Source organism: Phocoena sinus, chromosome 1 (assembly GCF_008692025.1).
Source record: "Phocoena sinus isolate mPhoSin1 chromosome 1, mPhoSin1.pri, whole genome shotgun sequence".
Taxonomy (NCBI): Eukaryota; Metazoa; Chordata; class Mammalia; order Artiodactyla; family Phocoenidae; genus Phocoena; species Phocoena sinus.
Genome location: NC_045763.1, coordinates 181869340 through 181897264, shown reverse-complemented (window position 1 = coordinate 181897264; position 27925 = coordinate 181869340). Strand labels below are relative to the sequence as shown.

General features: G+C 39.4%; 1 protein-coding gene across 7 annotated transcripts in view; it reads right to left on the bottom strand.

The window, feature by feature from the left end:
- NEK7 (NIMA related kinase 7) overlaps positions 1-27925 on the bottom strand; it is a 146665-nt gene that overhangs the window by 47909 nt on the left and 70831 nt on the right. For 6 of the 7 annotated variants that reach the window (XM_032624380.1, XM_032624340.1, XM_032624360.1 and 3 more), the window contains exons 3-5: positions 26335-26475; positions 16134-16196; positions 14227-14337 (exon numbers count right to left, since the gene is read on the bottom strand). In XM_032624380.1, the coding sequence (XP_032480271.1) occupies positions 14227-14337; positions 16134-16196; positions 26335-26475 (315 nt within the window). The remainder of the gene's footprint in view (positions 1-14226; positions 14338-16133; positions 16197-26334; positions 26476-27925) is intronic. The other variant, XM_032624389.1, reaches the window with a different exon arrangement.

The following is a 27925-nucleotide window of genomic DNA, read 5'->3' as shown; positions in this document are numbered from 1 at the left end:
TGGCATTGCAGGCATCAGCTGTTTTCCATCTCTTCCAAGTACCTCACAAGAGGAAGTAAGTAATTTATGTTCACTATGAGGAACTATTTCCTGCTTGGGAGTGTCATCAGATGTTTCATGTGCCACTCACAGAATCCATATGCACCTTTAATAACAGACCTGATTCTTGACAGTAATGGCTGTGTGACCTTGAAGAAGCCGCTTAACCTTGCTGGGCCTCTGTGTCCTCACTATGTTAAACAGAGCTTGGAGATGATCTGTGTGGCACCTGCTGCCTCTAAAGTATCTCAGTTACAAATAAAACACAAATAATAAATGCCTGATTGGCACATTTTCACACTTAAAAATAACAAATTTTACTAGTATGTCCTGTCCTTTAAATCTCCAGCTGATAAAAACAAAGCAAAAATAACAATCCTAGTACCTCTGAGATCCCCATAGGTCCAGTTAATGCTATAAATGGCCTTCACATGAGATATCAGGTCAAATTTTTGTAATTAAGTAATTATAAGGTAACTGACCTTGTAATTAGGTCAACTATTTACCAACAGAAGGGATGTTATGTTCCCAAACATTTCTGTAAGTATAATGCATTTTTATAAGATGATATTTTGCAGTGGTTATTTCAAAGAATCAAATGCACAGGGACTGGGTGATGGAAAAGACAGGATGCTTCTAAAAGTGTTATTGACAGTTCTAAGTGTGAGTTTTATTATATGTCTATCTTTCTATGGAAATATTTTTATTCCAAAGGCATAAGAAAGTGTCAACAGACTAAACTGTACAAGTATTTGCTATACACCAATTTTGGGAATTATATAAATGCATAAAATAGTTATGTCTCAATTAGAATTTTGGTATGTGATACTAATTTGCAATGTGTGAATATTTTCACCCTTGGCACTCAGAATAAAATTTAGGTATCCTAAGTTGCTTAGAAGATGCAAGTAGTATGGGCTTGGCAGTCAGGAGATCACTAAAAATACTTATCATCTGCATCTAATTTTATCCTCTTTGATAAAACATTTCTCATCCAAGCTCTACTTGTCTTTTTCCTTTCCTATAAATGTTAGAAAAGCTGCTAAGTGTACTCAGCTGTTTCTAATTATAATTTAATAGCACATCAATGTAATCCATTCATTCCCCAAAGTCAAAATCATATAGGTTAATAATGGAAGTGGAAAACATATTTTATCTTATGGTAGAAAATGTGAAACAGATAAGATTTTTTTTCTGAGTAATTAAGCCTTGGGGGAAAAAAATACCTTATTTAGCAAACAAGAAAAATAAGCTCCTATTTTATAGGAGCTTATATTCACAATATTTTTCCCCCGAAAAGTTGCCTTCTAAATGTTCATACATCAGTGTCAAGGAAACTTAGGATATTTTAAAAAATCAATGAAAAAGATATGAATGCATCAGAATTACTACAAGGAATGATGCCTGCATTGCTGCCACGTTGATAATTCTTAAGAGAAGCTTCCATGTTCCTAAAATTCATGGGAAAATACTTGGAAATACTTAAGATGTTGTCTCTACTGCATTAGAGGACTAGAGACAGAGGTGGTGAGATGAAAAAGCAGGAAGTCCATCTTTAGGACGACATGGAAGGTCACAAGCAGAGAGGGCAACACTTGCCTCTGATGAATTCTTTCTAGTTATGTTAAACCAGACAATAGTAAGAGAGTTAGAAAGATATTTCAATACTCTTAATGGACAAGGAAGACAGCAGAACAATAATGAGACAATAAAGGTCTCTCAGTAGAAATCTGAACAAAGAAAAATGGGACAGAAGTCCGTACCTCTTCTCTCTACTTAATTGTCTACAGCTACCGGCACTACTGCTCGTGGTGGTAAATGGTTTATAAAGGCAGCTTTCAATCAATATTACCTTCAAATAGAAGGAACAAAAAGTTCCCTGAAAATTATCTTCTCATTTTTTCCTAAGTAAATATAGTTCAAAACTTACACACCACTTTTTCATTATGCTCACAGGACAACATAACGGCCATTATGGTACATAATTTTCAATTTATTAAAATCCCTAAGTTCAATACTACTTTATTACCAAACTTCTCAGGCATCAAAGAAAACCCACGGGATACTTTATCAGTAACACTGCTTCTGTAAAAATAATGCTGTATAACACACCTACATATACATACCACACAGACATAAATCTACGTGGTTACACACACACAGGTATACATGCATGATGTAGGTAGGTAGGTACCTATGTGTAGAATATTCAATTCTGTATAGTTTTTTCAGATAGCACCACTAATCTGTAACCTTAAGACTTCTGAATAATTCTAAAGTCATGTATGAAATAAGATAGATAGCAATCGTATACAAGAGATTCAGCAGGAAACAGACTGCATTTGGAATCGCTGGCAATTCTCCCTGTGGTCTGGCTTGGGCTGCACACTTTATGCCAGATGCTGAAATGGACAGTGTCTGTAACCTCTAAACCATAAATCAGAGTCAGCAAAGATAGATGGTGCTGCTGGGGAGATTTTACTGCTTCAAGGATCCAAAGGTCAAGAGTGTAAAAGACATTTCTAAGTGATTTTATTTCCAGTACAGCCTCTAAATTTGGATAAGAACAGATAAGAATATGTCTGCAAATGCAAAAAAAACAACCACGCCAAGAAGGCGAACAAGATTTACACGTTATAATATTTGAAGATAATAATTATCTCCAAAACACTTCATGTTTTAGCTAACTTATCAAAGTTTGTGGTAAGCAGAATTCTCAGACATACCTCACCCCTCAAAATCCTCAAGTCCTGGTGCACCATCCCCTCCCGTTGAGTGTGAGCTGGGTGGTGAATGTGATGAACTATCACCCCCATATTAGGTTATCTTATGTGACAGAAAGGATTCTGCAGACATAATTAAGGCTCTAAATCAGCTACTTTTGAGATAATCACCAGGATGATTATCCTGGGTGAACCTGACCTAATCGGGTAAACCCTTCAAAGAAGTCAGAGAGATTCAAAGCCAGAGAGACTCTCCTGTTGGCCTTAAGGGAACAAACTGCCACAGCAGAGAGGGCCATGTGGCCTCCAAGACAGCTCCCAGTTGATAGCCAGGAAGAAAGCAGGGACTTCCATCATACAGCCGCAAGGAACTGAATTCTCCCAACAATCAGTGAACAAGGAAGAAAGCTCTAAACCTCAGATGAGATCACAGGCCCAGCTCGCACCTTGATTTCAGTTTCTAAGACCCTGAGCAAAGAACCCACAAACCAGTATGTGAACTCACTGACCCCCCCACAAATTGTGAGATAATAAATTTGTGTTTCTTTAAGCTAAGTTTGTGATAATTAGCAATTAAAAACTAATACAAAGTGCATTTATAAACACAGTAAAAAAAATCAGTATAAAAGATTAACATTATGTCTGTATAAAGGAAGAGTCTTAAAGCTCCTACAAAATTTAAAAGAAATACCGCACAGGTGGTAACAATGTAGAAAATACACAGTTGACAATCCAAAAACACAGCCTATATCTAAATATATTACAAATAAGAAGAGGTAGCCTAACTCAGGAACAAGACACGGGAGCCACTCTTGCCACCCTTATTCAACACAGCCCTGAAAGAACCTGCCAGAGCAATCAGGCAAGAAAATAAACAAGTTAAGGGCATTATAACCGGGTAGGAAGAAGTAAAATTGTCTCTACTTGAAGATGACATGATTTTATAAGTAAAAAATCCTAAAGACTCCACCAAAAAACCATTAGTTCTAATCAACAAATTCAGTAAAGTTTCAGGATAAAAATTTAACATATAAAAATCAGTAATGTTTCTATACAGTAATAGTGAATTATCTGAAAAAGAAATAAAGAAAACAATTCCATTTACAGTAGCATCTAAAACAATAAGATACTTAGGAATATCTTAACCAAGGAGGTGAACGATCTCATAAAACTACAAGATATTGATGAAACAAATTGAAGAAGACACAAAAAAATGGAAAGAAATCCCATGTTCATGATCAGAAGAATTAATATTATTAAAATGTCAATCCTACCAAAAGCTATCTATAGGTTCAATGCAATCCCTATTAAGATTCCAATGGCATTTTTCACAGCAGTAGACAATACAATTCTAAAATTTATGCGGAGCCACAAAAGACCCCAAACAGCCAGAGCAATCCTGAGAAAGAAGAAAAAGTGGGAGGCATCACACTTCCTGATTTCAAACTATATTACAAGTTACAGTAATCAAAACAGTATAGTACTGGCATAAAAACAGACACATAGATCGATGGAAAAGAATTGAGAGCTGAGAAATAAACCCAAGGATTTACAGTCAACTAATATTTGACAAGGGAGCCAAGAATACTCAATAGGGAGAAGACAGTCTCTTTAATACATGGTACTGGGAAAATTGGACATCCACATATAAAAGAATAAAACTAGACCCTTATCTTTCACCACTCACAAAAATTAACTCGAAATGAATTAAAGACTTAAATGTGAGACCTGAAACCATGAAACTCCTAGAAGAAAACATAGGAAAAAGCTCCCTGACAATGATTTTTTTGGATATGACACCTAGAACATAAGCAACAAAATGAAAAATAAACAAGTATGATGACATCAAACTAAAGAGCTTCTGCACAGCAAAAGAAACTACCATCAGAGTGAAAAGGCAACCTACAGAATGGGAAAAAATATTTGCAAACGATATATCTGATGAGGGACTAATATCCAAAATATATAAAGAACTCACACAACTCCATAGCAAAAAACCCCCCAAATAATCCAATTAACAAACAGGCAAAAGACCTGAGTAGACATTTTTCCAAAGAAGATATATGAATGGCCAACAGGTACATGAAAATATGCTCAACATCACTAGTCATTATGGAAATGCAAATCAAAACCACAATAAGATACCACTTCATGCCTGTTAGAATGGCCATCAAAAAAAGACAAGAGACAACAAATACTGGCCAGGATGTGGAGAAAGGGGAACGCTTGTACACTGTTGATGGGATTGTAAACTGGTGTAGCTGCCGTGGAGGAGCCTCAAAAAAGTAAAACTAAAAATAAAAAACTAAAAATAAAACCATGTGATCCAGCAATTCCACTTCTGGAAATATATCCAGAGGAAATGAAAACAAACTCGATGTCTGCACCCCCATGTTTCTGGAGCATTATTTGCAGTAGCCAAGACATGGTAACAACCTAAGTGTGCATCAATCAGTACATGGATAAAGAAGTTGTGGTACATATACAATGGAGTATTATTCAGCCATAAAAAATGAGGATATCCTGCCACTTGCAAAAACATGGATGGACCTTGAGGGCACTGTGCTAAGTGAAAGATAAATACTGCATGATGTTGCTTACATATGGAATCTAAATAAAAACCACACAAACACACACACAGTCTCATAGAAAAAAGAGATCAGATTTGTGGTTGCCAGAAGTGCAGGGGAGGGGGGAGGGGGAACTGGAGGAAGATGATCAAAAGGTACAAACTTCCAGCTATAAGATAAGTAAGTACTAGTGATGCAATGTACAGCATGATGGCTACAGTCAACACTGCTGTCTGATATACAGGGAAGTTGTTAAGAGAATAAATCCTAAGCATTCCCATCACAAGAATAAAACCATTTTTTCCCCTTTTTTTAGCATTTTCTTTTTATTGTACCTATACGAGCTAATGGATGCTAACTAAACTTACTGTGATATTCATTTCACAATATATTACATGTAAGTCAAACCATTATGCTGTACACCTTAAACTTATACAGTGATGTATCTCAATTATATCTCAATAAAACTAGAGGGGAAAAAAGAGATAGCCTTAACTAATTATTTGAAATTGTGCCAAACTCTTGGCACAAAGCAGAGTTCAATTTAAATTATTTGTATTTCATATTTCACTAAAAAGAAATCTGTAAGAATAATATTTACTTCCTTCTTAGCCAGTGTGGTGTGGTATGACAATTTTTTGGCAGATAAACTTCTGAGTTTCCCTTCATGAGACTTTTTATGTTGGGTTATATCTTGTTTTACTGATATTTTAGTAAAGTATAGCTTTAAAAAATATAATGTTAAATATATGCACTTATATTTTCTTCTTTCTGTCTCAAACTGACTTTCTAATAGGCAATTATATAGGAACTTATAAATAGTTCAAAAAATAAACTATATTTTGGCAAAATAGGCTATGAAAATTTTAAATATATTTTAGCAATATTGCTACTGACAAAGTGTAATAAACAAAGCTCTAGTTTATATATTTCTGAGATTAGTCTCTTATCTCCTCCATACTAAGTTTCCATCACCAAATATGTTTCTTAGCAACAGAAAAGTGACATAAATAGTATTAATAAGGCATACTACAAAATGGAACATGTATTGGGTCCAATTTAGGATACAATAAAGAAAATGTATAGCATATATATATCACAACTTGATAAACTATAATCCAACTGTTACTTTTTGTAAGAGTCTTTTCCTTTAAAATTCTGATTACTGATGATAAAGAAATATATGATGAAAAATTCTGGATTTCCTTTTATCTTAAAACTCATCTGGGAAGTATTTCATCTGACCACAGCCTCAGGTATTCCTCTGTCACTAATTAGAGAAATACTGAATATTTCCACTATAAATTGCTTAATTATATTTGTCAGCCTGCTCTAAACCAATTAATTATTTACTTGTAAAAATCTTTGATGCAGTGCTATCCAGAGGTTCATTTCTGGAATACAGACCAGGAGCTATATTTCCTCTTCTACCCCAATTAAGCTGAAGAGTTGAGACAGTGAAATATATTGTTGTGGTGAACAATGATTTACAATATTACTCACCATAAAGAAATGAATCACATTTCTTACAATTCAAGTATCTACTGCTGTCCTTTATAAAGCACTAAGTCACTGTCATGTTCCTTCATTAAGAAGTTCCTATGATTTTTTCCATAATGTGGTCTCTTTCATAAAGACTGGCTTATAACACAAATCAAAGTGGTTAGAAAGCAATTTTAGAATTTCTTAGGGCCAAAAAAACCCCTTCCTGTATCAGAACACTGTCTCCTCTCATGCCACATACCACTCGATATCTCAGCAACTCCTCGTGGGACCGGAGTATGAAACAGTAGGAAACATGTGCCTGTCATACCACCACCCATGTTTACTGATGGACCCCTGGAACAGAGGAGTGGAACAGAGGTGAGACAATCAACTGTTATACATACACTGTCCACACATTTATTGAGTTTCTACTATCAGCCAGGTACTCCCTGGAAAATGAAGGCAGGCTGATGAGCGAAGCAGACACAGTCCCTGTACTCAGCAGGGCTTTAGGTCAAATGGGAAATCCAGACATCAGGAAAATAATCCCACCAATAAATGCATGAATGTCTTACGAAGCACTGAGAGAAGAGTATGCCAGGAGTATTAAGAGCATAAAGCCGTCTACAGGTCAAAGAAAACCATCCCTGAGAAAGTGATGTCTGAGCAGAGCCAAAGGACAGACAGACATAAGCCCAGCCAGCCTGGGGGGCACAGCACCTGGGGCAGCGGGAGCTGATGCTCAACTGCCCTGAAGAAGAACTGAGAGGCTGCTGCTGGGGCCTGGGAGAGGAGGCGGGGCAGATTCTACAGCAAGAGTTTGCTGAGCACCTACTGTGTGCAGGGCTCTGTCCTCAGCACGAGGAGTGCGTGAGGACACGACGCAGAGGAGGGTTCCTCTCTCCGAGAGCCTATGTTCTGGATCACACGTGGTTCTGTACGTCTCGTCAAACATCTTTATCTTTACCTCAATGGGAATCTCTAGGAAGGTTTGAAAGCAGAGGTTTTTCTTTCTTTGTTTTTCTCTCCTTCCTCACTTCTCTTAAAGACTGATGGAGAAATAGAATAGATTTGAGGGGTGGATCCTGGATGCTGGGAGATTAGTTAAAAAGCTCTCATGTTCCAGGTGAGAGGTGACAGTCCTTCACTCAGCAGGGAGAGAAATGGAAACGGAGCTGGGTGGAGAAATCTGAGAGACACTGAGAAGGAAAGTAAACAGAACTCGGTGACAGACTGAGAAGGGGAGGTAAGAGAGAAAGAATGTCCGAGAAGACTGCTGGGGTCCAGCGTGCGCCCTGGACAGCCGGGGGCAGCCTCCATGAGGGAAACCACAGGTCCCCGTGTAGACGTGGGGAATCGCATGTTCTCAGGATTCAGACAGAGCTCCACGCTACAGATAAGAAACTGGATCAACACGAGCCTAGAGAGTAACTGATCCACTGGCACAAACAAGATCAACTGGGAAGGGAGGGAAAAGCAAAAAGCAAAAAAAAGCCAGGACTGAAACTTTTAAAACTCCTTCATTAAAGACTAGGAAGAAGAGAATGACTCAGTCAAGAAGAATCAGAGTCTTCAGAGAGGCAGGAAGAAAACCAAGGCACTTTGGGACTCAACAAGCCATAGAGGGAGTCTTTTAAGAAGGAGGGTAGGAAAAGCAGAGGCAAAGGTGGCTGAGGATCAAGCAGAACGAGGACCGGACCTGGCCACTGGATCGAATGACACGGGTCACTTGAGAGCCATGCCCTGTGATGTGTTTGAAGCCAGGTCAGGAGTGAGTGTCTGACTGTGGAGAGAAACGGAACTCGGGCAGTGGGAAGGGAAAGCCAGGCAGAGGCGGGGGTGGCAGGACTGAACTCAGCAGGGCCTCCCTTCATCGTCTCGTTTAGAGCAGCAACACCCTCCTCTGAACCGGATTTCCTTTTTCTCCACTGTACTGACTGACGTCTGACATACTGCATTTCCACTCGCCTATCATTCTGCCTTGCCCACTAGACATACGGTTCTCGGATGAATCGATGAATGCATGAAGGCGGGACGTGTATGAATGCACGTGTGTGCGTGTGAACGTGTTTAAGATAACAGTGACCTGAGCATGTTCAAGTGGCGTTAGAAGGACCCAGCAGATGCCTCCAGGATGGGGAGTAGATAACTAAGGTTTCTGAGAATCAGGGTAGAGAAAGAACAAAGAATCCAGGTGGCAACACACACAACCCCTTCTGTCCAACAAGGAATACGGAGACAGGAGAGAAGGAAGAGAGAAGAGTGAAGGGCCAGGCTGCTCCAGCAGGTTCGGCCACAGGAAGGTGAAGGCATCCTGACTGATGATGTCCGTTCACAGGAGGAAGATGACGTCCCCTTCCTCCTGTGAAAGAGGAGGCAGGCTGCCATCTGTGAAGTGTGGTGAGAGGAGAGGGGAGAAGGGGTGACCAGAGTATTTAAACAGAATAAAGAACGTTCCAGTACCTATCGAGTAGATAGCACAATTCAGATAGGCACATGTAATTATAATACTTAAGTATGTGCACACATCTGTACATATGCCTACAAAAATAAAATACCTATATATTATTTAGCCCTCATAGTAAGACTATAAGGCAGGTATTATAAACCCAATTTCATACCTAAGGAAACTGCAGCTCAATCATTAAGATTAAGTCGTTAAATCAAGGCCATAGCATCACTGCTTAGAGTCCTCTATCACCCTCAGAAGCTCCCAGTCTGTCTAGATTTGGCTGTCTTGTTACAAACTACCATTCTAATCTATCCTACTCCTTTACAAAACTTATTACAACTCCAGTTACACAGTTTTCTATGAGTGTCAGTTAAATGCCTCTCTCCTAGACAAGTTCCAAGAAGCCATAAACCAGGCGTACAGCACACAATGTCCAGTAAATAAACAAATTAAAGAGTGTTATTTTCTTTAAGGCTACAAATTGGCATAACTATTTGAGAGAACAATTTGGCAGTATCTGTGATGCATATACCCTATTGGTCAGCGATATTATTTATAGAAATCTGTGTAACTGTCTATTAAGTACAGTGTGTATGATACTGTTGTATCGAAACACACAAGGTTTTGTACTGGAGCTTTCTCTGTAAGAGTTAAACGATGAAAACAGTCCAACTGTCTATAATAAAGCAATAATTAAATACACTGTGATGCGTCTCAGAAAGAATACATAATCAATCAGTATATATTTTTGTATGTATGTGTATGTGTGTAAAGATACAAAATAAAGTTGGAAAGGTTTTATGCACGTAAAAGTCAGTGGTTTATCTGGGAGATGGAAATGCAGGGAGGAAAGTTAAGGCTTTCACCATTTGAGAAAAGTAATTAGAGATATTTTATATTTAAAAAAATAATAAACACTACGCTTACTAAGTCAAATGGAGAGAAAAGCGACAACTATGTGTCCTATTGAAATGCATCAATCCATAATCAGAGTAATTCTGTTCGATGAAGGAGCAGGAGAGATCTCACAGGTCAGATCCTCCCAAGTTATTAAATTATTCCCTCCCAGTACAATTAGGTATTTGGTCAGGTCTAAAATATCATACTGCAAAAGGCATACATGACTATAATCAGGATATGAAGACATTCTACTTATGTGAATCCGCTTAGTCAAAATTTCTATTCTGAACACTAGTCAAACTTTCCATTATGGTCATTATGCTGAGACTACCGTGAGATCTACAGACTTGATAGTATTACTTTCAACCTTTACAAGTGCAGCTCCAAGAGGATCTGGAAAACCAGACCCAAGAATGTCTTCTATCTTGACTAGGCAAACTGATGGCGGCTCTAACAAAGGACAGGATCATTAAAGGCTTACACAGTAAAGCCTATGGGTGAGGATGGAGGAATGATAGCACTAATCCTGTCAAGAAGAACCACTCCAGTATTCTACCAAAGTATACACTATGTTGCTCTAAAAGCTTATAACTTACTAGGAATCAGTTGATATATTTTATTTTTATAAAAAGTTCCCTAAATAGTCTTTTACCTGATAGATAGTTTCAAATTTTAATCAGTAGCCCCTGACTAAGGGTATAGCTATCCATTCTATAATGGTAAGTTACCACTCGTTACCAGAGTTCTGTTCTTCTGAATCTATCTTACTAGATCCACAGGGTCAGCTGATTAAAAATTTCCTTGATAATGTCAAGTGATGGCAAGTCTGTTTGAATATGGAGCTGAGTTCACCATCACAATAAATACAAGATCACACTGACAAATTCTTCCTTCCTCACGGACCGAAGAAATCTGAATCTGCTGAAGATGGAGATAACAGGGCTTCTGTAAGGCACTCTGGTTTTGAGTTAGTTTTCTCAAGTGTGAAAGGATAGGCGTACTCTTCCAAGGTAAATGTCCTAGGCCCAGGCATGCCTTGGCATTAGGCCAGGAACAGCAACCTTTATGTGTAAAGTAGGAGGAGCAAAGGAAGAAAACCAGATTGAACAAGAGCAAAAACTCTAAAAGGCAATCAAGCCCCTAAATCATCAAGATCTCAATCTAGGGCAAGACTCTGTAACTGAAATTGTCTGTTTCTTTCATCTGCTTCAGCAGGCATTTGCCCAGTAGGGATTTGCCCTCTTTCCTTTGCACTCTAAGTAATTAAATAACTCTTGTACCTAAAGGTTCAAGCAAAGAATGTTATCTTAGTTGTCTCTCTTGTGAGGATTATTTACATGAGCTTTTATGAGTCTCATCTTGATAGACAGCTGTTTTGTAAGATTTTCCATTTGTGTATTTGCATTTCTTTTTAAAATGAAGACTACATTTTTTTTTATTGTTAATTAATTTGCAGACACTGCAAATTAATTGGTGGTTAGCTATCTGTGGTAGCGGTGGGAAGTCCCTACAACAGCAAGTCAGGTAACTGATGGGAAGTGTGTCATCCTACCACAGGACTTTAAACAGAGTCAGCTTGATAGCATTCTGTGATAGCAGGAATGTTATCCTCCTTTTATGTAGCGTTTTTATAATTTAGAAAGCAATCTCACAACTATCTCTATCTTACAAATGAGGAAACTGACCCTAAGAGAAGTTAAGTAATGAGAGTTTAAGTGGCTGACACTGAACTCACCCTGGAGAGCAGGGTTCTCAGCTACTGCTAGTAAACCCACAAACACCTTGATCAGAACATCTGCAAAGGGCTTGGAACGGAATACAAATTGTGTATGCATCAGCATTTTCCGGGGGAGAAGGTCAAGAGTTTTCATCTGATTTTTCAAAGGAGTTTTGTGATACAAAAATTCTTAAGGGCCACTAAAGAAAAACACATGGGTTTTTAGATCAGACAAACCTAACTTCAAATACAGTTCTTCTATTTATTAGCAATGATACTTATCTTCTCTAAGTGTCAAAATTACCTCTAAGAATTCTTCTGACGAGGAAACAAGATAATGCATACAAAGCACCTAACACTGTTTTTAAAAACCCCTTACAAGAACTCCATGTAGCAGAGATTACTGGTTGTGCTCAGGTATCTGTTAAGAGACTAAATATACAAATAGACAATGGCCAGACCACATATAAAAACAGAACTCTGAACCACAGTCCCCAGCAACCTGACCAGGAAACCAACCTTCCATCTTTAACAAGCAGCCCGGGAAGCCAGCCTGCTCCATCAGACTCGGAGGAGGTCAGACTGCTCTCTCTAGTGACAATCCAGTAAGCTGAACAGTAACTTCTGTAACAGCCCCAAATGGCCAGGACTTAATAACTGACAGCTTCCCCAATTTTCATCCTTGCTTCCAACTTAGGACCAACCAGAGAAAGCCAAATACACAGCCTCGCCAGTCACCTAAGATGCCCGACTTGGAGTGAGCTCACCAACAGCTTCTGTGTGTCAGTGGCCTCCCATCAGGGCACACCCGAAGCCTCCTCTTTTATCCACTATAAAGAGTCCCTCCTCCTCTACCTGCCCGAGAATCTCTGCCAACACGCTGGTGACAGTGGTTGACTCCGTTGCTGGAACAGGCTCAGAATGAACAGCTCTCACTTTTTCTCATTTCGTTGGTCTTTGCTGATTTCCACACTGTTCAATTCAGCTTCCAGAGTAAGAGTTTAGCTCACACATGGACAGCCAAATGAAGACTACGCATGCTAGCCTCCCCTGCATCTACACACGTTCATGAGATGAAATTCTGGCCAATGGGATGAAACGGAAAACAGTGTGTGGCAGCATCTAGTGATGTGCCTTAGATACAGCCAGCCAGTACCCTTCTCCCTTCATGCCTACGACTTGATCAGCTGTAAACAGGCTTGGTCTCTGAGAATCTGAGATCAGAACTGCCATATTAGCCCCAGAATTTTATGCAACAGAGAAATATACATAATAACACTAATAATACAGCAACAGCTTCCATATACATAGCCTTCCTATACGTGGGACACTCTTCTAGGTTCTTAGTAAATATCAATTACTTAATCATTTAAAACGACCCTATGAAGTAGGTTCTATTATTATTTTGTTTTGGAAAAAATATGGCACACAGAAGTTAAGTAAGTCCCTGGTGGTCCAGTGGTAAAGAATCTGCATTGCAGTGCAGGGGACATGGGTTTGATCTCTGGTCAGGGAACTAAGATCCCACATGTCACGGGGCAACTAAGCCCGCGTGCCACAACTACTGAGCTCACGTGCGTCAACCAGAGCCCCGCATGCCGCAAACTATAGAGACCATGCGCCCTGCAGCCTGTGCGCTACAACTAGAGAGAGGAAACCTGCACAGCACAACTAGGGAGAAGCCCGCGCACCACAACGAAGAGCCCACGTGCTGAAATGAAAGATCCCGCATGCCACAACTAAGACCCAATGCAGCCAAAAAAATAAATTAAAAAAAAAGAAGTTAAGTTAAGCCCAAGTATAAGTAGTTTTTAGCCTACTGTTATTTGGCAGTTTCTATAACTCGTAGCTGAACTTAAACCCAATTAATATGCCCTTAGAAAAGAAATAACTTTTAAGTGGTCAAATCAGGGTTTGATGTGCAAGTTTGAATCTAAGGCCCACTTTCTTCTCTGAGCACCCCTCCCAGGAGCAGGGACAGCCCAGGTCAGGCTGCTCTACAATTTCCCACTGGTCCCTCTGTTTGATGTCCAGAGATGCAGGATTGAGGGTGCTCTGGCTGGAGAAATCAAGCTGCAAAACTATAACTTCAGCTTACAGAAGACGAGCCCTCGGTCTATTTCCAGGTTGGTCTCGGAGTGTTCACATATCCCGTGTGACTTCACCAGGTATCTAGCTTCATAATCATAATCATCACTACTGCCTACCACTTATTACAGGGCTACCGTATGTTAAGCACCACGTTGAGGTCTTTAAAGTAGCTAACATGCCTATATTTTTAACCTACAACTCAATCAGAAAAAATAAATCTTCAGTTTAAAAAAAAAAAACAAACCTTACCTTTATCATTCTGGATAGATCACCAGCATCTGCTAATTCCAAAACTATGTTTAGTTCATTATCTTCAATGAATGATGCATAATATTTAATTACATTAGGATGGTTGAGTTGCTGAGAAAAAAAAAAAAAAACAGGCATCAAAAAGTTTTCTTACTGTAAATTCCCAAGAGTCACAGTTTCATAACTTAAGAATAAAGTTAGTTACTGCATTTCATTTTTAAGTTACAGAAATCTTAACATGACTATATTTTTCTTTAATCTAGTGAATTTTGAAATAAGTATTATACTTATTGAAAGTAAAACCAGACATCATTTTTATTTTAATATTTTTATTAGAAATAATAGAGTAAATTATACACAAAAATTTTTAAAGTATTGCTATGATGAACAAATATATAAATACATGCATATAAACGAATGACTAAATTAAATCACCAATTGTTAAAAATTATATCCTTCAAAATGATAAATGTCATTTAAGGCCACTCAGTGTTAAGTAAAGTATTCCTTTTTACTACTATTTTGAAGTTAAGGGTGATCCTAGTATAACTCCAGCCAGTGGTAAAAATCTGGCATCTACTATATTGCATCTAGATATCACTTTTACATCAAATAATATAAATATTCTGAACTTATCTACGGGGTTGATTATTAAATTACCTTAAAATTTTTTCACCTTGTAGAAATATATTCATAAGTCTATACACATTTACAGTCTTTTTGTACAATCTTTTCATTCAATCTTTAAGCAAGGTAACATAAGAAAAATCATTTCTCAAAGAAACTTATTCAAGAATGATCCCAAAGAGTATACTCAAAGAAACTTATTCAAGAATGATCCCAAAGAGTATACACAGGATTTTCTTCTCTTCTTTCTACTTAAAGGTTTTCCTCCCACATTTTCTATGATGATATATTATTTCTCTAACAAAGGTTTATTAAAGCAGTCACTTCATGTCCCAGGAAATAACTACAACAAATAGAACAGTGGAAAGCATGGTTCAATCTGATCTTACTGTTATCTCTTTGAATAGATCTCATTCACTTCAGGCACAAACAAAACTGGATGGCATAAAAATCATCCAAGTTTTATCCAAAAGTTAAAAATATAACATAAACCACTGAATTCCTCAAAAGAAATCTCACTATAATAAATGCAGTGTGACGGTAACTGAAATGTCAGTCCTATTCTTTGAGTGGATAAGAAACTGAAAAGCTAATTCTGACATACTCTTTACACCACCCTTTCTACATCTGCAAAAAGATATGGAAATATTATTTTTAAAATGTGAGCCATTTGGATCAGTCCACATTCTCAATATACCATACCCTGAGATAATGCTAATATGCATTTACATTACTTAACATTTAGAATGTGTCTAACTGGGATCATCGAGAAAAAATGTCTTCAATGTTTTATGTCTATTTTATTTATCTTCTAGTTTGAAATGGGGGAAAAAAGCTAATCCTACCAGGGCTTCCCTGGTGGCTCAGTGGTTGAGAGTCCACCTGCCAATGCAGGGGACGCGGGTTCGTGCCCCGGTCCGGGAGGATCCCACATGCAGCGGAGCGGCTGGGCCCGTGAGCCATGGCCATGGCTAAGGCTGTGCGTCCAGAGCCTGTGCTCCGCAACGGGAGAGGCCACAACAGTGAGAGGCCCACGTACCGTGAAAAAAAAAAAAAAAAGCTAATCCTACCAAATGTTCCAATTAAATTATTGTACAGTAAATCCAAAAGGTAACTGGATTCTTCAATATATTGATTTCAAACTTATATGTTACTTGAAATCGGTGCAGCATAAGCTGTATCTCAAAAATCTTTTATTTTTAAGTGTGATATTTAATAAATCACTTTTATCAACCTATTCAATTATGTTCAAAACAGTCAACAGTTCATTTGTTATTTACCTTAAGGAGATCTATTTCTTTGATACAATCAGCACGTGCTTTGGCGTCCATTAAATCAAATATCTAAAAATAAAATCCAGAATTACTTAATAAAATAGTAATCTATGGTTCAAGTTACCATGTAAGTCCACTGTAATACTTTGCACATAATTACACACACACTAAGAAGTATTCTTTCCAATTAGCTTTTAGGAGCTGTGGAGATCTACAGGTATTTTATCCCATGTGACTAGAGGTTACATTTTCCCTCCAGGGGCAGTCAGTATTAAAAATGGGAAAAGAGAAGAGCTAGATATTTCAAATCTTAAGTTCAAATCGAAGAGCACGGAAGTTGTGAGACTGTGATATATTAATATAATAACAGTTAAAATATTGAACAATATGTGCTAAATATACTGCATGAACCACCTCGTTTAATTCTCATTTAATCCGCATGAGGACAATAATGTTAGTATTCCCACTTTACACATGAAGGAAAGTAGGTTTAGAAAGCTTAAGAAATTGACAGAAGTTCACATAGGTAATTAATGGAGCAGCCAGAATTCATTCTCCAAGTTATCCTACTATAACCCAAGCTCTGAACCATTAATCTATATGATCAAATCAGGTCTAAAAGGTCTAATGCATGCATTCTTGACAGGGCTGATACCCTTGTCAATTTTCCAAGGAGGTGAAAATTGGTTCTTCAGAGAGAGGGTGACAAAGTCTTACTCTCTTTAAGCACAGATATACATATGATACCTAAACAGACACACTGTATCTACGGAATTAAAATTTCATGGTGGGGGGCATAATTGGGAAAAAATGTCTAAAAAGGTGAGGGGTGAAAATAAAGAAAAGGTTGAGAAACGTTGATCTAATGTAAAAAACATAAAAATAAATAATACAATCAAAGGGCTCTTTAGTATGTCTCTGAAAACAAAGAAATCGCTCAATGTTCCAAGCATATGGAAAACTAACAATAAATAAATATCTTAATAAGTCAATACTCCAAGCATAAATGAGGATAACACGTTCATTTTCTTGCTTTTCCATGATTCACAAAACTGTGTTGAATGCCAAGTTATCGTTATGTTTTATTATAGCTACAAATAAGGGAACCAGCCTGCAGTCCTCAGGAGGCACAATGTCAGGGGCAGACTGCAGCCCCGAGCACAGAACGTGACACTCAACCCGCAAGTGCTGCTGCACGCAGTGACATGGGTGCCTCGAGGGGCGGGCTGTGGCTGCCCGGGCTTCCGAAGCTTGAATCATATATGCAGGGAAGTGCAATACACCTCAGAAAGATTTCTTACAGAAATAAGTAAAATGACAAGTTCATTACTTAAAGGAGTAAACTCTACATTTAGCAATTTCACGTAGGAAAGCCACTCATTACCCAAAATGCCAAAAGGTGCCAGAAAAATGATGTTGTCACTAAATAACAAATCAAACAACTATAACAAATATTAATGTAAACAGAAAATTTTGAACTTGATGTTAGTTACTGATATGAAACACACACACACACACACACACACACACACACACACACACACACACACTACTTATTTATGATGCCATTCTCGGGAACTACCAATCACAGGGGACTTGATACAACTTGAAGAAATGTGGGGAAGTACAAAATTTTGAATGTCTTAGACCTTGAAGGAATTCCTGAAAACGTTTTTTAAGGAAACAGAGAAAGGATCATTCTGGTACTAGTGACTAAAATGAAAAAAAAAAAAATCACAAACTTGGAGACATGTATAAATCTAATCTCCCAGTAATCAATGTCTCTATGATGGGAAAGTATTAAAACACGAAAGACTGAGCGAGATGAGAATGTGTATGAGAGCTCTAGGAAACCCTAACTAGACACAAAATACAAAGACAGAACTGTGCCATGATGAAATCATGAATCTTTAATTCAACTTATAATTAAACTAATTCAGAATTAACAAATTAACTTTCATCTTGAACTGAATTCTCAATACCAAAAGTCACTTCTCAAACACTGAGGAATGAAGCATTGCTGGCACATTTAAGGCAAAACTAAATTCTGAACCAAATACTTTTAATTGGAAATTCAGAAGTATCTTATCTTGCTTTTTCTCTTAGCCAGCATGTCAAGACAAAAACAGAAACTGAATCTTTAGATTAAATCATTCGCAGACATAGATTCAAAGCTGTCTGATTCCGTGAGCAAAAGGCAATACACATGAAAAAAAAATCTGGATTTTCATAAACTATTTACAGGCTTGTCTTCAGAAGGTATCTTTCCAGCTCTACCAAAGTTTCTAAACTAATGTTTGGGTTTTTAAACTAATGTTTGATACGAGCAAAGTTATTAGCAGTGTTTAAGCAAGTGACTGGCTGATACATTCTTGGTATTCTCTGAATCATTTAAAAAGTTTTCTTTTGTCACCTTTAAATTTTGCCAAAATTACTCACGACTAATGAAACTCAAAAGGTTAACACTAGGTATCTTTGGAGGGAAAAGGCTTTCAAGTGACTTAAACATTAAACACAAATGTCCTTAAAAGGGCATCTGTAGGTCTGTTAGGAGAAAAAAACACTTAAAATGTAGTGAAGGAAGTACTTCAAAAAATATACTGAGACAGTTTGACAAACCTGTTACATCTTACTTTAAATAAATCTTAAATAAATGGAAATCTCAACCAAACATCTGGGCCTCACCAGCTTCACAGAGCCTGAATAAATGAACTGAGCAGCTTGTCCCACATTGAGGCCTGTTTCCCACGTGCCCTCCGTCCTTCTGATCTCACCCCTGGACTGTGCCTCTGTCTTCCCTGGTGTTCCTGCCCCTTGCAACCCGGATGCCACAGTGACTTCTGGTTCCCGCACTTGCTGGGTGGTAGGCACAGACTTTATTATTTGAAGGATGGAAGATGGGTGAGGGAGTTAGAAAATCCATGGCAGAAGGGCTGAGTGGCCTCTCTAGACGTAAATTACAATCATCGAACAAGATAATCTCCGAATAATCAAAGTCTCTACCACCAGCCCTTCCCTGACTCAATACACAGGCCCCTAAGGGGTGGAGAGGGGGGCGGAAGTTAAGCCAGGTGAGTGCTCGAAGAGATCTGCACTGGAGCCAGGAACCCCGCTCCTCTGACACCCAGGCCTGTAATCCAGCAGCCATCAGCCTTCCTCTCTTCATGCACCAACGTGTCTGAACTTCAAGGCAAAAGACAGGACTCAATTTCTTCCTCGTGGATTCCTTAAGGCCCTGACAAATGATGGCAAGGAACCAGATACCTGTGTGTGTCCTTAATTTTTCCATGATTATTTAAAAAAACAAAAACAAAAAACCTTTGTTTCCAAGGGAGTGCCTTTTAACTCAACAGGCTAGTATATAGTGATCTAACTCCTAGGGCATCAATCAGTCCTTTTTGCTTAAAATTAAAAAGCTTCTAATATGTACCACAGGAAATTCATCCTTTGTTCAGACTTCCTGAGAGCCTGAAGCTCAGCAAAGCTTAGTCAGGGCTTCCAGAGGTTCAGAAGCCACCCTACAGGGATCAGGGAGAAGGTGATGCAGGAGAAGCAAACAATCCAAAATCATGACAGTGAGAAATATCCTGAAAGGAGTGGGAAAAAGAGATGCCACTGAAGGAAATAAGAAAAGGGATATCCAGAAAGACAGGAGAACCAAGCCAGTGTAGGGTGAAGAAGCTGTGGGTGTTGAAGCAACAGTTACTACGGAGACGTCAGTAAGAACGTCAAGTGATGACACTGCAGGAGAGGAGAGGTGGATGCGGGAGAAACGGGCAGCAGCTGAAAAAGTCTCCAGGAAGACAGAAGAGAAAGATCTTGTCCAGAGCGCAGGTAGGGAAGGGAAGGTGAATTAGGATGGCTGTGCAATCGTGAAAGCACAGCAGATGGCAGAGGTCATCACTGGCACACAGGAGATGCCCTTTTCCACTAAGCATGAAGGCACACGGGCCGTGGCTGAGGCTTCAGAGTAGGTGGTAGTTTTTAACTCCACCACTGACAACACTGTAATCGTATGTACCGCTGGTTTGTGTTCTTCTCACTACCGTGGTTAAAATATATCCAAGTAGGGAGTACAAGAGAGTGCCTTTCCAAAGAAAGGTAAGCAAAACTCCAAGAAATAACCTGAACCCTTCTGTGCTAGGGGGTGTGGAACAGTGGCTACATGTGAACAGAGAAATGAAGAAACACCCAGTGAAGAGAAACCCTGCCCGGGGGGTTAGCAAGACAGGAGCAAGATGGGGGAGACTGTAAAGTAGAAACATCCGCATTGCTCAAATAGCTGACAAAGGTCCAAGAAACACACAAACAACTGAAATCAGACCTTAAATAAGAGGTCTAGAGAATATGGAATAGAGGGCCATGGTCAGGATGAGGTCAAAGAACAAGCTTTGGTGGAAAGACAGAATGGGAGAGAAATGAGACGGGGAGATGAAGAGGGGATGTGGAGAGTTAAGACAGGACAAGCAGAGCACAGGGTGGGCTGTGACAGTGCTGCGAGCAGACCGGGTGCCGGGGGTGGGAGTGCTGAGCAACCGTGACGCCTGGTCTTGGCAGAGTCAGCATGGTGCCAGGAAAGGGACAGAGGAAAATGAGAGCAAGGGGCTGAAAACATATTTAAGAAAAAAAGAAAAGAAAACGGGGAGGGGGGTGTTGTTGCAGACTGGCAGACAAGGGGCAAGATGGAACAAATATTGAACTGGATGGGCTTCAAGGACAGAAGAGAATGACGATTGCTGGGCACAGACTAAGGGGAAGAAACCCTAGTGAAGATGACGTCCCTGCATCCCAATTCAAGGAAAGAGAAGCACCTTACACTGAGACGATGGGGAGGACGGTGGGGATGTCGAGGAGAGAGAAGATTCACACAAAGAACAATATTTACTCACCAGGCTTGGCCACTAGAAGAGTTTCTCATTTAAAAATTTTAAGATAAACTCACATAATCAAAACTTGCATTTATCTTAATGATGACCCTAAGGTACCATAAGATGCTAAAAGAAAAATTTGTGAAACATCAAAAAATGGACAAATAACTAAACTATTTCATTGATGTCCACTGTATCACTTAAATATTTTAATGTTAGTAATCTACTTATGGTATATATCTTAATTCATTATAACCCCCAAATTTTGTTAACTAGAATGCCCCATTCTCTAAATACTCGGTAAGGCTAAAAATTTACTACATTTTTATATGCCTCAAAATGCCTAAAATAAAATTTAAAGTACAAATGAATAAAATTAAGAAGCTTTAATTTTTTAAGATGAAGTCTCTGCCTCCTCGACAAGTAAACTAGTATAGTATCAATTACTAAATTATTCTCCAATTTAAAAAATATATAATATATAAATTATTCTTACAAATGCTTCCTAATTTTCATTTGCTCAAGTATCTATTGAAAGTTTCAAAGAAGTCTATAGGGATTAAATAATGAAGTTGATAAAAGCTGCAGGACGAATTCCGTAAGCACAGTGAACACTGAAAACGAGACTGAATATATGGCTATAAAGTGTTACAAATATATTAAAATCAGTGTATGCATTACGGAAGAAGCTACTGCCCACAAATTTCTAATTGCATGCAAATCCTAATGTCTAATTACATGCAAACATGCAAAATCTTTAATCTAAAATGAACACATGTAAAAGAGCAAGTTATACTCATTAATATACTCTAAAAAGTGATTTTCTTGATGAATGCTTTAACATAATTATCAAATATAAGTAAATATAACTAAAACAAATATCAAAGAATATTTGTTCTTTCAGAAAGTTTTTTTGAGATCAGCCGGATCAAAAGGGTGAATCTGGACAAATACTGTATATTATCACTATTTGTTTGTTTGTAAGTATACAAAAGTGCTTTATACAAAAGTGACTCTAATAAATGTCACTGACTGACAATGGATGTCCCACAGTAAAACAGTATTATTCAACATACAACCTAAGAGTAAGAAAAGACAAATTAAGCATTAATGAACTAAGGATCAAACTACTTCACCTACGATTAAAAAGTCAGGGTAAAAAAGGTCACAGAACTGAGACACAAAAAACCAAAATTCATGCTATAACATCACATCTACCAATTCCAATTACACAGCTCTAATCAATGAACTAAGTATAATAAAACAGAGATTAAGTGGACGAGATCAAAACAATTCTTTGATAATCTTCCAACACAAAGAACTGTGGTTCTGAGACACAGCCCGACGCCTGTGAAGACTTTCCCAACCTCCCTCTCACCCTGGGCCCCTCAAGGCTGCACCCACTGCGGTTCCTCCCTCACTATTTTAGACGTGTCTTGGCTGCACTTCCACTGGAATCCACGAGCCCCGTTATTCTGTTCATGCTGGTGTTCTCAAAGCCTTAAGATGCTAACCACTGAACATCAGGTGATCGCTAACACTGGAGAAGTGAACTGAACGAGCAACAGGAAGGGAAGCAGGGAGACAGGGCAGCAAAGCCAGTATGTGGAATTGCAAAAATGTTCCATCAGTTAAGAACCATCTTAATTTTTGGCAAACAAATCATGACGGGATGTGGGCAAATTTTCTAGAAGGTTGGTTAATGCTGTCATACACTGCAGGCTCTCAACCTCTTTATGATTTCAAAGAAGGAACGTGCATTCAGTACACACTCTTTCCTTTCCACACACAGGTAACAGGCAAACATCCAGGAAAGTCACCAGGGCTTCCGGCAAGTTGGCCACAGAAAAGTGACACCTGACACAGGACAAAGTTCAGAAGAGCCTGGAGAACTACGCTGAGGAACCTGCACGCTGCTTCTAAAGAGTCTCATCAAAGATTTGTGAGCGGAGAAATGAGTTATAAACGCAACATTTCAACACATGAACTCAACCAGGAAGGATTCTAGAGGAGCTGGAAACAGTGACATGGCCCTTTAGACGAGTAAAGTAGCCTTAAAATAACAAATTGCATGAGGATATCCAACGTTTGATTCCTTATGAATTTTTTGAAGAGGGGCTAGGATTCTTCAGGCAGGAAAAGAGTCTGGTCAACAATAGTTTAAAACATTTTCATACTAAGCTGCAGAGGTGGATTTCTAAAAAGGAAGAACCCTGGTCTTTATTGTTCAGCGCAAGTGTAATACATCACAAAAATCAATAACATGTCTGAAATGCAAATATATTTCTCCTCACAAAGGTTTAAGATACTGTTCCCTAATTACAGAAGCTAAGAATATCTTTACAGCAACAATTCTCTCTTGTATAAAGGAGTTACGTTTAAACTACAGTATGTCCCAATAGCAACCCTAAGAAGCACAGAAGAAGGCAAAGCCCAAAGGACAAACTTGAACTCGGCACAGCGGGAGGCAGCGGTCTGGGGTTTACCATAGTGTGAAGTGGGGGCAGCTGGAGGGGCATCTACCCTGCACTGACTGGAAACACGACCATGCACATCCACTCCTGTCCATTCAATTTTCCAGTCAAAGGAAAGAAGGATACAGGCAACCAGAAACGATGTAGACGGTATTACAAGAGGCCTGGAAGAGCTTTTGTTCTTTCTCCCTCCCTCCCTTTTCCCTTCTTTCTCCCCTTCTTTCTCAGTATTTCCAATGACAAGGTTCTGTGATTTAAAACACAATCCTTAGAGACAGAACTGAGTGCTGTCTCTCTGTCCACACTCAGGGTCGGGGGTGGGGGGTAGGGGGGAGAGGGAAGCCAGGAAGGCCTCAGGGACTCCACCTAGATGGTCTCTCACTCCATCCATCCATCCATGCATCCGTCCACCCATTCATCCACCCACCCATCCTTCCACCCATCCAAGCATCCACCCACACACGCACCCACCTACCCATCTATCCACCCACATATCCAGCCAGCCAGCCAGCCAGCCAGCCAGCCAGCCAGCCAGCCAGCCAGCCAGCCCCGCCTTGACACCTGGGGCAAATCAGCAGCTATCTTCTCTCTAGTCTGTTCTGTGTGTTCAGCTTGTACTTTTATCTTGAAAATAACCGATTTTGAAGATTATTACCCTCCTAGAGAATCCATACTTCCCATCCTCACTTCCCTCCTACTCAAAGTCCTGTTCCTGGTTTCAGAGCTCTCCAGGATCTGGTCTCACCTCGACAGCCTGGCTTCCGTTCCAATCCCAGCCACGCCAACAGCTCATACTGACATTTCCTTTCTGCGAACTAGGGAAACCAGGAATCCACGTCGCAGGGTTTAACGTTTCATTGCTCTAGATAGACTCCTTTTCCCTTGGTGAGCAGGAATAAAATTGCTAGCTTCTTTTCCTCCCCCACCCCACAGTGCCCAGAGATACGTATTAGAAATTCAAGACATTTTAAAAATGCATCAGAGGGCTTCCCTGGTGGCGCAGTGGTTGAGAGTCCGCCTGCCGATGCAGGGGACATGGGTTCGTGTCCCAGTCCGGGAAGATCCCACATGCCGCGGAGCAGCTGGGCCCGTGAGCCATGGCCGCTGAGCCTGCGCGTCCGGAGCCTGTGCTCCGCAACGGGAGAGGCCACAGCGGTGAGAGGCCCGCGTACCACAAAAAAAAAAAAAAAAAAAAAGGATCAGAGTTCTGTTGTTAGGAAATAATCATTCCCAAAGTCATCTGTGTCATAAACACTAATATCTGCATTGTATATTTTATGTCCTTACTGTAAATGGCAGAGTACATGAGAGAAGACGGCTACCCTCACGTGCTGCTGGAGAGAAGGTCAACGGTGCAACCACTGGAAGAACTCAGTATAAACTTGCAGCACTGACCATGCGTGGCCCTGGGCTCATCACTTCCATCCTCAGGCACATGCAAAAGGGAGATTCTTGCACCAGGAAACATACACAGGAACATCACGGAAGTACTGTTTGTAACAGCAAACAACTGTACACAACCAGTAGCACGTAACAAGAACTGGATAGTATACACACGTAGTATGTAATACTACACATACACACGCATATCTACATATTGAATACTAGATATATAAAGAATAAAGCATAGCCACACATACCAACATGTGACAACATTTATATAAGTTCAAAAATGCAAAAGCAAACAACAGATGTATTCAGAAATGTATACAGATTTGGAGAAAAACTCTAAAGAAAAGCAAAGGAACAATACACACAAATTCAGGACATGGTGACCTCTGAAGGAAGGGAGTGGCAGAAGTGTGTCAAAGGTGAGTGGTGGATATGAGAGCATCTGTCCTATTCTTTATATCTAACATATATGCCCCATAAAATCTTTCATAAATATTTACTATTTGCTTAAAAATATGAGTGAAAACTATTCACCTCTGCTACAGCTGTTGCAAGTATACTGATCCCTTACAAAATTAAAATAATAATAAAAAGAGGACACTGAGGTTTTGCAGGTCTTGACACAGAAAAGACACCAGGGCTGCAGAGTAAAACGGAAAGTCCACAGGCAGGTGTGAACAAGAATGCCCTTCCCTGAAAAAGGGAAGTAAAACAGTACAATGTCAAACACACTCTGGGGCAGAAAGGCAAGTGCTTTCGAGACCAGAGGCGAGTGGACCCATCAGGGCAGTGACCTGTCCTGGGCTCGGGCTGGGGCAGGGCCTGGCCAGGTGACCTGGGGCAGGTCCATGGATCTGAGGAAGCCAGACAGAGTCAGGACTGGAGAGCAGAGCTGATGCTAGAATGATACCAATACAACGTGTGGATTTTACGTAAGACGTCAATCCTCTAACTTTACCTATTTCATTTTTTTTTTATTCTCCAGTAAATGAAGTTCACTTCAGTTTTCTTTCACGTATTGCCAGTGTGGCTCTCTACATTAACGAAAACCTCCCCCTAACCTTGCCTGCCGTTTACTGACTTTATTAGGCCGTGCATTCTGTGAGCCTGGTGTTTCCTTCTGCAGTGCCTGCAGCTCAGGATACAACACGTAGCCACACGTCCAGTTAGGAGCCATGGTGACAACTCCAATCTGCCTCTTAAAACCTAGAGCTGTGAAAGCTTTTCTAAGATCATTCTAGTCATTACTGAATCTGGGTGAACAAAACCAGCTGAACTTTAAAAGTAGTATTAAAACTAAAAAATGATCTCCACCATGTATTGCACTTAATGCAAGTGTTTACAGTACAATTTTTATTCCTTCCCATCGTTCTCAACTTAAGACTGTCATGACCCAATCATTCAGGATGCACTTTTCTCTATTCTTCACAGAGTATAATTTTATGTGGATTTATATAATTAAAGTCATCTTACCTGCACTTTTTTTAAAGCTACTGGTACTCCATCCAAGAGACAGGCTGCTCTATAAACTTCACTAAATTGCCCGCGACCAATTTTCTTTTCTATTCGAAAGTTGGCTAATGTATTATAGCCCATATCCGGTCGTAAGGCCTTCTGTAATTAAAAAAGTCAGAAAAGTTTTCAGTCACACAATATACACACAATCATTGATTGTCTTCACATAAGTAGGTGATTTCTATGGTAAACCCGCAGACAGCCATTCACTCGACAAGTATGTATCGTACTATTCATATTATATAAAAATACACACATATACATATAAATTCACCTAGTCCAACCTGCCAAGTAATGTATGAAAATCTTCTAAACTTCCTGACAATCATTTAAGTTCTACCAAGAACAATTCCAGTGGCAGTGAGTTTACCACCTCATCATTAAGGTTTTTTTAAAAAGACGTAATATACCCTGAGAAAACCATAATTCAAAAAGAGTCATGTACCAAAATGTTCATTGCAGCTCTATTTACAATAGCCCGGAGATGGAAACAACCTAAGTGTCCATCATCGGATGAATGGATAAAGAAGATGTGGCACATATATACAATGGAATATTACTCAGCCATAAAAGAAACGAAATTGAGCTATTTGTAATGAGGTGGATAGACCTAGAGTCTGTCATACAGAATGAAGTAAGTCAGAAAGAGAGAGACAAATACCGTATGCTAACACATATATATGGAATTTAAAGAAAAAAATGTCACGAAGAACCTAGGGTAAGACAGGAATAAAGACACAGACCTACTAGAGAATGGACTTGAGGATATGGGGAGGGGGAAGGGTAAGCTGTGACAAAGCAAGAGAGTGGCATGGACATATATTCACTACCAAATGTAAAATAGATAGCTAGTGGGAAGCAACCGCATAGCACAGGGAGATCAGCTCGGTGCTTTGTGACCACCTACAGGGGTGGGATAAGGGAGGGTGGGAGGGAGGGAGATGCAAGAGGGAAGAGATATGGGAACATATGTATATGTATAACTGATTCACTTTGTTATAAAGCAGAAACTAACACACCATTGTAAAGCAATTATAACCCAATAAAGATGTTAAAATAAATTTTAAAAAAAGAGACGTAATTGTGTAAAAGCAGTTTTGGGTTCACAGCACTATTAAGAGGAAGGTGCAGAGGTCCCCCATGCGCCCCCTGCTCCCACACATGCACTGCTTTCCCCGTTACCAACACCCCCCCAGAGTGGGGCTTTCGTTACAACTGATGAACCTGCACTGACACATCGTTATCACCCAAAGCCCGTGGTTTACGTGAGGGTTCACTCTGGGTGTCATACATTCTATGGGTTTGGACAAATGTATAATGACATGTATTACAGTATCATATAGTACACTTTCACTGCCCTAAAAAATCCTCTATACTCTGCCTATTCATCCCTCCCTCCCCACTAAACCCCAGCAGCCACTGACTTTTTACGGTACCCATCGTTTTGCTTTTACCAGAATGTCACATAGTTAGAACCATACAGTATTGTAGCCTTTCAGATTGGCCTCTGTCACTCAGTACATAATTACATTTTTAAACAATATTTTTT